We start from the raw sequence: 11,825 nt of genomic DNA, 5'->3' as shown, positions 1-11,825 counted from the left end.
TTTTTTCAAATTTTTCACAATTTTTTCTAAGTAGAACGCTTAACAACATAAACAGTTATTAAGAACTGACGTTATTGCAATAGCTCTTCGTCTGGTTGGTAATGTGGCTGTTCGTTATACTGCGTTCTTACTGTTTTTGCAATTTGTTTTGTTTTACAACTACTCAGTATTTTGTCATGTTTGTAAAACAAACGATCTAAAACAAAATAGTTGAATTCTTTGACGCCATTTCTACCTTTGGACAATTTCGTACATTTGGGACTTTCTTTTAAACTACGCCTTGTGATTTTACCATGAGCATACAATCATCTTTTCTTTAAACTATTAGAAGGCAGTAACATTGGGCTGGCGCACTACTTTTAATAAAATATCCTTGTTTATTTTATTGCATGAAATGATACTATTGTACAGATTTATTAAATTGATTGCAATAATCATTGTATTAAAACTTGACTGAAAAAGATTATAGATTCTTTTTTTCAATAGATGGCAGTGATGTTATTTGAGCAAACTGTTTTTCTAGTTTGTTTAGCAATATATTTGGTTTTATTTATATTTATTTTATATAATTGTTTTTGTTCAGCCTACAAACTATTTCTATTGTAGACAACAACTGCAACTATGAGTATCGGGCTGCTTTTGCATTCCAGTGATGCTGAGTTTGAAGCGAGTATTGGCCAACTGACTGATCAGGTAATTATTTTTTAACCCGGTATATCATATTTCAAGTTAAGATTTATTCAATTTATACATGCAATGCTCTGTATACAGTAAGTTTGAAATAATTATTTTATGTGTATCTACAATATATTTTTCGTGGACACTCCATCTTTCCTATATGTCTGAAAGCTTTCAATGAATCATTAGAATCAGCAATTTTGTTACAGGAAGTGATCGGAATAATGCATGAAATCATACAAGAAATGGATAAAGAGCAGACACGGTTTGACTCGCTGTCAGCTAGACTTGATCTAATCAAGGATCAAGCCTCTGCTGATTTCAAAGAAGTTTCAAGTGAACTCGTCAAATCACAAAACACGCTCACATTGCTGATGAGTAGAAACATGTTCTGCTTTAATCTGGTATGTCAAGATAGCCTTTCGTCTTTTGAGGCATTTTTTAAACAGTTTTTATGTTGTCCATTCAGAAAGTACTGAAACAATCAGACTAAAAACCGCAAACTTGATTCATATGGCTAACTGCTCATGAATGCTTTTTTATCTTTGTTAAACGAGTCATTTAGCCAACAATCTTTAACATCTATAAAATCTATACTCGTTCATGCCCATTAGCCAATGTTCTTTGTCTTTCCTTCATTAGTTCAACAGTTCATAGTGTTCTGAATGTTACGATGAGATTCACTTCAACTCAGTCATACTGAAAATCTTAATAGAGAACTTTTTCAGTTGTGAGTGCAAAAGTTGTTTTATTAAGCAGGGTTGGCCAGAAACAAATCATTAATTTAAGTCATGATTTTTTAAGAAAAAAATTTCAATGATATTTTCCTAATTTTGCAAAAATCAGTGTTTCTTGACCAACAATCATGTTTTGATGCATGCGTAACAATTTTGTAAACACGCCTCTGTCATGATTTAACAAGAGTGATGAAGATAATCATCGCATGTGTTCAATTCTACAGAAGATCCTTAGAGGTCAGGACTCGTGGGTTTATACAGTAGACCTCAAAACAGGATCAACTTTGAAGTAGCAACTGTAACTGGTACATTTTCCCCTTACTACTCTGTTTAATAAATAACAGCAAATCATTTACTGCAATCAGCTCAAGTGCCAGTCTTGAGAGAGTATTTTCCATCTTGTTATGTTCATCTGAAGACAAGAAACTGGCTCGGCACCAACGCAGCTTCACATTATAAATCAGAATTATTAAAAACATGTTTGCTTTGTTTTTCGACACATGAATGTTTTAAGAAGTACAATTAGACCATTCATTTGAGATTATTAAGTATCATTATTCATTCTAATGGGATCAGTACACACCAAAAATTTGCGATATTACTCAATACATACGCATTTATTGGTTGATATAAAACGATTCAAAGATATGTAGCTAATGCTTTATTTTTGTTGCAAAAGCTGAGCATTCTGACTAATTGCTGTTCTACATCACCTTTGAGCCCATCATATTCTAATGAATGGTATTTTCAAATCTTTGCGTCCTCCGACTTCGCTTATGCTAAATGTTTGTAGGTTTCAATATCTTTCATGGTTTATCTGCTCAGTTTTTATGTGACGATTACAGGTTTCCAACTTATTTCAGTCTACGTGCCATGAGAAAACAGTGCACAACCTATATTTTTTTAGGTTCTCATCTGCTAGTCCCGGCTGTTTTGAGAATTTATTCGCTGAGGGTGGTTCAGACGAGATATGAGTTTTTAGCAGATTGCACCCCTCAATTGCTTCCTGTCTGTCTATGATAGTCAGTCAGGCTACAGTCGAAGTATCTTTTGCTAAAAATACATAAGACATGTTATATATAAAATTGAGAATGTAAACAATAATTTTTGCGTTGCCAAGATAATTTTCCACACAACCTTCTTATATCGGAAGTGGCAAAGTTTATTAACCTCTTCATAGAAAACATAGTCCGAAAAATCAACTTGGTCATGTCTGCAATGGTTTATATGCCTCAACTTTTTTAACATTTTGGCCTTTCAACTGTTAACAATGGGCTTTTCAGTTGACCTTATGCGTGTTTGTCTTCTTATCTAGTAGTGCGTTCTTCTTACCTACTTCGGTTTTCTTCTATATTTTTGTTAGTAGCAGCTATGGTGCAAACCTGCGATATGAAGGGCTGATAAGTAACTGTCTACATAGGTTCTAGATCTGAAATTTATATCAAATGTTTACATTTCACAAGGTTCTTAGCAGCCTCGATAGGTTAGTTGATAAAGAAATGGAGGAGTTAGTGCCTTAGTGGTCTACAGAGCCTTAACTGTTGACAAGTTCGTGTCCAATTGCCTGGAACATATAAATTGTCTCCCGCAGTCAGTCGGGACGACTAAGACTGTTTATGGTTGTGAGTTGCATTTGATAGCAGATCTCCAATCAGCTTGATTACCCGCAGTCGTCTGCCATGACTTTATATTGATCTGCCTCCATTTTAAATTTCTCTTAGCTACATCTTTATAGTGAAGTTTAGGCCTTCCTTTATTTTGTTTACCATCATATAGTTTCAATTATAACAGCTGATGTGGGTGCCGGTCTTGTTTTATTCTGTGTACATGGCTCAACCATCTGAGGATTTTTTAATAAGGGTGTCAGCCATTGATGATAGTCCTGCCCGTTTTAAGATTTATACCGTTGTTGTGGTCTTGTCCTTTTTCTTGATGTTCATGATGTCTCTCGAGTTCTCAGTATTACTGCAAATAGCTTCTGTACCTGAACTTGATGAATTGTCCAAATCTCTGCGACATAAAAGAGTGTTGACAGAACCACTGCTCGATACGCTTCGCATTTCATCATGATTGAGCCATGCCTGTTTTTCCAGTCTCTGCTGGAGCTCGCTAATATGGCTATTAAACCTAGTTCCCATAGAGTCCGCAAGCACTAGCGACAGCACCGCAGGGCTATCAGTGATGAAATGTGGACATGCCGAGTACCGTGGGTAGTTGCCAGCGGTCAACGCAAGAGTTAAGCGCTGTTCAACTTTCTCGAAGAGCCGCAAGCAAAGCCTTTCCTAAATGCTATGTACATGTGAAGGTCAGCATTTCGAGATGGCATGGCTAGCAGCCATTTTTACGGAATCACTAGCGATGCAGCTTTATGTGAACATTAGCCGCCGAGCCTAGCGAAGCAAGTGTTTTGGCTATGCAAGATTACCCCCATGGTCTCGCATTCGATATGAGAACCAGGCTTTAGTTTGAACAGGAAGGGCATACAACCTGTTCTATCAGCTTTTCAGCATGTATGCCTCATCAAAGGCGAACAGTTATCATAATACCTTTATTTAAACGTTTTGGCGCTCTATTTTTTAACCCTTCCCTTAGAGTGGTGCTTTATTAGAGGTGGCATTCAAATAAAGGGTGGCAGTGTATTTTTCAGACCTTCTTTTATGGTGGCGCTCTATTAGAGGTGGCGCTAAAATAAAGGTTGCGTTCAAATAGAGGTTTAATTGTAACTCAAAGATTATTACTGAGTTATTTCTATTATTGTCTGTAACATCTACATGTTTTCACCATCCATAGTGTTTGGTAGATTTTCAAAACACTCCAAACAATATGAATGGGCTGTTCTGTAAGCATGTTTACAACAGTATCATTCACACACCACGTTGTCTTTTTTCAAGCTCCTTTTTTAGCTATAAATAACATGTCCATGGATGGGTTCTCATGCTAAGCACTATGTTTTACCTTATAGCTTCGTGTCTGCGCTAACAATCACAACAATTCAGCAACTCACTAAATAGTCTGGAGTACTAGACTCTAACAGGTGTAACTGGAGTTCAGTGAGAAAGAACAGTACCATACTATGTACACGTATTATAAACAGATTTACATCTTATGCTTTCAATAGGTTATTAAGGATTCCCACGCATGTGATTATATCCCTGTTGCATATCACCATGAATGGTCACCTTGGGATCACCATGGTTATGAATTCTCTAATAAGCACAAACAAGTGATAACTTTTGTAACTCTTATGAAAAATTCAAAATTTTTCATAGGAGCTCAGAATTTTGAAATATAAATTCAAAATTTTTGTTTTTTTCTTGAAAAGGTACATATTTATGCTGGAAGAGAAGGAAAGAATCTATAATTTTGGGATTGATTCTAAAGCATAAGTCCTCTTCCATAGACCAAAAGCTTGCTGCCCGTAGTTTTATATCATAAACTGTAAATTTTGCGTGTACTATGGGTAAGCGATGACATAATAAAGGAATTTATGTAGTAAACCAGCGGAATATCATATAGTTTTGTCTATATAATCTTGTCGTTGCATTTCAACAAACTTTCACAGCTTATATATTGTGACAGGTAAAGTACTTGACTCAAACCTTATTGTACGTACATTCAGCTTTAGCTCAGGTTCCTAAGACTCGGTTTCAGCCAAATTCTTTTTTTAGCTCTTGAGCTTTCTTAAACAATTCTGTTTCAAGAACGCTGTTATTTTAATGGGGAATTAATCATTTTAAAATTGTAATATATTTGTAAATTGATGGTAAAATATTTTACAAATATAGTAAAATTTGAAATATATTGCAATATTGTTGTAAATTGTAAAATAATATTGTAGATGGCGTGTCTCATCCTTTTAGATGGTTACTGGTTAGTTTCATCGGTCGCCATGGGTCCTGTCGCTAGTCATAAGTCTACAGCTGTTTATGTCGACAGCGAGCACAAAAGCATTTCATCATTCTTCTATTCTCAAACATGTTCATTCATATACAAATAGTTACCTCGTTACAATTAATCCATTTGCGTTCTATCAACAGACACTGGTTCCGTTATCTTGGTATGCAATGTATATGCATAACACTTTCTAAGCTCGCATTTATCTCAAATGTTTGATCGAGACTCAAATACCAACCACCCTTTAAGCTCTAGATAAGGGACCTTGTAGAGGAATCTAATTTCATTTCTCCTTTTCTCATTACAGCAAAACGAAATGCAAAACTCGACTAAGCCATCTAAAGACATCGTTATTAGTGACACAAAACCGACCTCTACAGGAGATGGTCGACGAAAGTCATCACTCGGAACTACTACCAAACGAAAAGTAGTAAAAGTTACTCGAGTTGTCACGCGAAAAAAGATTCCTGATAACGAAGATCATATCGATCCAGAACTTAAATCTATTATGGAGTCGCGGAGAACTAGCATTAAAAACTACACAAATCCCCCACAAACAGAGTCAACTGAGAATGGGGATCCCAAAAGATCCGTTCGAGAAACTCTAGCCAAGCCAACAATTAATGGTCACAGCAGAAAATCTTCCATCAATTCAACGGGAGGGGCAGCACCCGTGACAAACATAGATGAAGTCAGCAGAGAGGAAGTGCTGCAGGCTCTGCCAACAAAGAATTCAGTCACAGAGGATAATGCTGCCGTTTCTGACACAGACACTGCTAGCTCCTCTGAGACAGCGATAGGTATGCTCTTACCTCTCATAGCCATGTGAAAGGTTACACGAGGCCTTGTCTTTCTTTCTTCTTTGGGTCCACAAGGTGATTTAAGGGTATAGATGATAGTCATCGCCTATCCCTATTGCAGACCTATTGCATAGGCTTTATGAACGTTTTAACCGCAATCAAGTTTTGTCGATTTTAATCTTGAAATATTCTGGTAATCAGACCACTTCAAACATCAAAAACGCGAATGATAGAAAAACAACCGATACTTTCTGATAAAATTTACTCAAATTCTGTATAAGTTCATCTTGAACGAAGGGAATTATTTGTAACTCTTTGAAAGGAAAGGCAAGAATGTATGCACTTACAAGGTGTCACTGAACACTCCACGGACTCATGATTCGTTCTCGGTAAACTGCATTTTTGAGATGAGAAACATGCCTCTCTCATCTGAATGACAAAAACCACCATTTTTTTGGTCAAAACATTGACTTAGTTTTCCATCTGAAGCAGGCGAAGCTTAACCTCGGATGTATGCAAGTTCTTTGTTCATACACTTGATGTTGTTTCATACCAGAGCAAGGATTAAAGTACCTTGTCTCCTCATGACCGCTTTCCTTTTTAGTAGAATACATGCGCTGCACCGCTTGGTCTATGGACTGCATAGAAACTGACACGAGTGGCTTAAGCCGTACCTGTCTTGCTAACACATATATAACCCACTCGGCACAGTGTAATCAATCGCCTATGTAAATAAGAGAGCTGTAGCATCTTTTTTATGAATGCGTTTAGTCTTTGTTGTGACTGTTAGTGCAGACACTGAGCTATGAAGTAATACCTAGTGCTTAGCATGAGAACCCATCTCTGCGCCGTTAGTTATAGCTAAAACAGAGACTTGTCATGTGAAGGATGCTGTTGCAAATTTGCTTACAGAACAGTCCATCTTTATCATCAGGTGTGTTTTGAAAATGTAGGAAATGGGTGGTTAGAAGGTGTAGATGTTAACAGGTCTTAATCAAAAATGACTCTGGGATAATCTTTAAGGCTGTTGTTGGGATATAATGTTATTTTGAGTCTCACTAGGCTATGATTAGGTTTGTATATTCTTTGTGGTGTGGTAGTAGGAAGAGGTGGTGACTAGTAGTCCCACTGGGTTATCAGTTCCACCTATCTCTGGACCTTGAGCTAATTGTTGCCTTTGATGATGCCTATGTGCCGCTTTTCTCTCTTTTTGACCTACCATTACACTTAGCTTCTGACCCTTTAGTTTTCAGTACCATAAGAAAATGGGGTGCAACATTAACAAGGCAGTATATTTGGGATGTATATCTAAGGCTGCTTTGGGATCATATAAACCTGTTTAGTATATAATAAAACAGTAGATAGAATTATTACATAAACTTGCTTATGTAACGTCCTGAGACATGGTAGATCTTATTAGTAAGCTTACTCACATTATCCATTGGATCGCCGAACCAACACCAAGCGATATATGTGAGTATATATTAGTATAGGTAAATCCCTCAGCGGATACTGTTTGCTATCTTAACATACATCTGTGCACTGTACATACCGAACTTTACACGCTCCGATGCAGAGGTTAAGGTAATGTTGTCATTTCTTCTACCACTTGGAGCTTTTTTTGGGATTTCAACCCCACCCAGTTGTTTGTAGGTCAGTCCCCTATACCACTAGGTCACTGCAACAGCAATCAATAAGGCTGGCTTGTCCTGAGGGGGATATAAGGTGGGCTTTAAAAACTTAAGGCTGTAATCACATTCATTCCACCTTTTGCAGATCTGGCTTTTGATTTCAACGCGAATGACTTTGAAGCTGAGAAAGTCAAAGAGAGAGTGTTTCTCAAGTCATGGAACCCTGTAGGTATCCCTTGCTAATTAAGATATGAATTATCATTAGATCTATTCAGTAGGGGATTAGATGACAAGACTGTATTATTCTGTTTGGATCGGGGCTGGTTCACACTATGTTGCAGTATGAAGACTCTAATCCCACAATACTTCGTTGATCTGATCATCTGCGATAACAATACTCGCACTAAATCCATCACATTTACTTCAACGAATAGTCCACAGCAAGCATTCTCATTAAAAAGGCAGATATATTGATATCATCCAGATATAGCATTAGTTTGGAGCGAAATCCTCATATGATTTGTGATTTATTTTATGTAAAATATAATGTAATAATATAGGTATATTTGAGTACTGGGTGTGTACTATGCTACTATCATACACTCTATCTGCGGTGACTGGTAGCGATTTTGTATTTGTGTGAGTAGCCTCTAATCTTGAGTGTTTGTAGAGCTTGGTTTGGTACGGGTGTTGGAAAAAGTAGGCGTGTAGCTAGTAACCTAGTCTACATAATATGATAGCCTTATCATATAATTGCGTGTTTACAACTAGCTCAACATGGTCATTACGAGATAGCAATTCTACACCCATTCATGAGACATATTACAGGTTATTCGTTGTTTACCTTCCTTTTAATCTCATTATATCGGCTCTTTTCTGTTTAGGTAAAGATTCTGAATGAGCTTTATGCGCTGAGACTCGCCAAGGAGGTATGTTACCTTTTCACAATGGACATTCATCTCTTTTGTTTTTCCAAATCAGCATTTTACTGGTGACTCTAGCTATAAGTGTGTTGGAGTGCGACTAATTGCCGCTAAATAGGTTGGACCACACCTGCTTCTGGGTCGATCATTTCCTGTCTAGTAGTAAACAGGTTATTCCATAGTGGTCAGCTACCCATCTAGTCAAATCCAGGTACTTCTATGAGTCCGACTTGGCATGAAGGACAATCCTTGCACGAAGTGACTTGGTCTCTAGGTTATTGTCATGTCTCCACAGGTACCCCTGCAAAGAACTGTGAATTTATCTCTAGGTTATTGTCATGTCTCTGCAAGTACCCCTGTAAAGAACTGGTCTTTGTTATAGCATTAATAATTTGTTGTTTTTGGAAATTGGGCTAAAACAATATGCAGTACTAGTGACTGGCAGACTCATGTGCCATGAAAAATCATCAGGTGTCCCAATAAAGCAGAGCGAATAATTATATGCATAAAAATTTCACCTACATTGCATGAGAATGGTTGGCTCAGTTGGTAGTGTTGCAGGTGGCAAGGCTTAAGGTCACAGTTTCAAATCCTGTAAGGCGTGTCTTTTTCCCTGAACGCGGTTGCGGATGGACACGGCTTTTATTATAGTAAATAATGGGCATTTTATAGGTATTACTATAGGTATAACAGTATTGCCTACTACCACAGGACCACTAATACTTACACCAATTTATGCGTATCAGTTGTCCTGACCAGGATATCGCTGACCAGGATATTCTTCTTTGTTGTTGTATATTACAAATAACTTTCTCATTTGTGAAGCAAATGAAGAATTTGTGACAAGTGATGACTCGTGTGCATCAAATATGCTGCCAATTTATTTCATTGAATAATTGTTGCAATATTATTTGCCTATATATATATCCGTCTCTTAGCAACGACAGATCTAGTCGCTAAGTGAAAGCAAAGAATTAGTGGAATCTGAACAATGCGATAATGCTTAATATTGTTGATAGTAAGGACCTGCAGAATTTTGAGTAACTTCTCCTGTATTAAACTAAAGTGTTTGTTTAAATGGTCAGATGTGTTTCTCGTCAGAACATCTCTGGCGGATTAGTTCTTAGACCGAATGCAGTGGTTTCTTGTGAAACCTTCCTGTTGATTCGGGGATATGAGGTGTTAAGCTCCATCTTAAGTTCACCATCGCAAACCATTTTACCTTGAAGTGGGAACCAGTTGTAACTATGGTGTTCACACTGCCCAAGTTTCTTTCTGCTTTGATGATGCTATTGATCTTTAAAACAACAAACAGGGCTTTCTTTTTTCTGCAGACATCAAGTATTCGCACTGAGGATATCATAAATATTCAGGGGTACTTGGAGCAGCTTCCTGTTGGCAAGGCTAAGTCAACATTACTTAAGACGTGGAAAAGAACATACTGTGTGGCTAAGGATGGAGTTATATACCTCTATAGGGTGAGTCACTCATCATTTTATGACTCATTGTATCTGTACTAGAAACTAACCGCTTCTAGTTTGACTCTCTGTCAGTATGGATGGAGTTATATACCTGTATAGGGTGAGTCACTCATCATTCTATGACTCATTGCATCTATACTCTCTACTAGCACAGCTCTTCATAAACTAACATCTTCCAGTTTAACTGTGTTGATATCTATTATTGAACAACCAAATCTTGTAGCATATATTATAGTTACACATACCTGTAAATTATGAGACAAGAACAATTTGTGGTGTCAATAGCAAATTTTACCAGGTCTACTGACTATTCACTCACTTTTAGACTTACATTGTTGTAATATTGTCAAAACACCAGTTACTAATCACATGCACAACAAGTGGTCGTAAAGGTATGCGGTAAGAACATAAAAGCTCTGTAACTTTGAACTATGCTGACCTAGATCATGGCTAACCTGTGGGGTACAAGGAACTGGTAGTATACGTATCAAATACACATTCTACTACACTACAGAAGGTCCTGTACTTTATGCATTCTATAGTAGTATGTCGTCCTGATCGCGTTTGCCTATTTTAGTCTCAAAACAAAGAGTCAGAGTCGTCTGCTTATTTCTCGATTATGGGTGGAACTCTAGAAGAATTGCCTAACAGGATGATAGGCATAGATGATAAGGTATGTGGTGAATTGTTTGTTCGGTCATTGTTCCATGGGTGGTTTGATAACTGACTATTACAAATATGACTGTGTATGTTGAAACAGTTGTATGTTGAAACAGTTGTATGTTGAAACAGTTGTATGTTGAAACAGTTGTATGTTGGAACAAACATTCTAATAAGAACATATTTTATTTTGTTTAATTTGTTTTAGTGCAAAAAACAATGATAAATACTTTAAATAGATATATATCATTAAAAGAAGTATATTACATATATATAACCTTGTGCAAAACACTAAATGTAAAACTAACTTTTGTTACATCCAAAGTAATAAAGTAATAATTAGTAAAAATATGTTTTTGTTGTTTATTTGTCTTCATCTCAAAGGCATGTGAATGTACATGCAGGCTTGTCAGTGTATAAGTTTAGTCATAGAATGAGTAATGGAAAAATTGAGTAACTCGCTCTGACACCAGATCTTAGTTAAATTAGCTTTGTTTATATATATATAAGTTTTCTAACAATTTTACATTATAGTTTTAATTTTTGTCGGGTTCTTCAACTTACAAAACTGTTGCAACAATTTTTGGTCCGTCGTATGGTAGATATTACTTCCTATATCAAGAAAATATTTTGCTCAAATTTTTTGTCGACTATTGAAAAACTTGTAAGTAGAGGTGACCATGAGTCAAATTCTGACTGCGTGAGGATGAAACGTAAGTGCAATCTTTAACACTGCCTGAGATCGTCTCATATATTTATTCATAGAATGATTTCAGATATTAATCCCAGCAGCTCTAGTTGAAGGCTAGTCTCCTGGCATTACATTTACTCAGTCTAGTTTTAAGTTTTCTTAGCTAATAGTTTTTTAAGAACTGGAAATTAAGTTTTGCTTTAAATTTTCAAGTGTTTAGATCAAATGGTTTTTTCATCGAAAATTTTAATTTTCAAGCTGAACAGAAGTGACATTTATTTGCAAAACAATCCAATGAATTGATCATAAATATCCTCATTCTGAGCTGGT

At 36.5% G+C, this 11,825-nt stretch overlaps 1 protein-coding gene across 1 annotated transcript in view; it reads left to right on the top strand.

Annotated features, from left to right (window-relative positions):
* The first annotated feature begins 611 nt into the window (after positions 1-611).
* Positions 612-11,825, top strand: part of LOC137387288 (uncharacterized) — a 28,262-nt gene continuing 17,048 nt past the window's right edge. Inside the window, exons 1-7 of the mRNA XM_068073647.1 lie at positions 612-693; positions 888-1,082; positions 5,617-6,109; positions 7,886-7,965; positions 8,625-8,669; positions 9,998-10,141; positions 10,722-10,817. Coding sequence (XP_067929748.1) covers positions 622-693; positions 888-1,082; positions 5,617-6,109; positions 7,886-7,965; positions 8,625-8,669; positions 9,998-10,141; positions 10,722-10,817 — 1,125 coding nt within the window. The 5' untranslated portion in view covers positions 612-621. The remainder of the gene's footprint in view (positions 694-887; positions 1,083-5,616; positions 6,110-7,885; positions 7,966-8,624; positions 8,670-9,997; positions 10,142-10,721; positions 10,818-11,825) is intronic.

This window comes from Watersipora subatra, chromosome 2, assembly GCF_963576615.1.
Source record: "Watersipora subatra chromosome 2, tzWatSuba1.1, whole genome shotgun sequence".
NCBI lineage: Eukaryota > Metazoa > Bryozoa > Gymnolaemata > Cheilostomatida > Watersiporidae > Watersipora > Watersipora subatra.
This window is presented reverse-complemented; position numbering and strand designations above follow the sequence as displayed.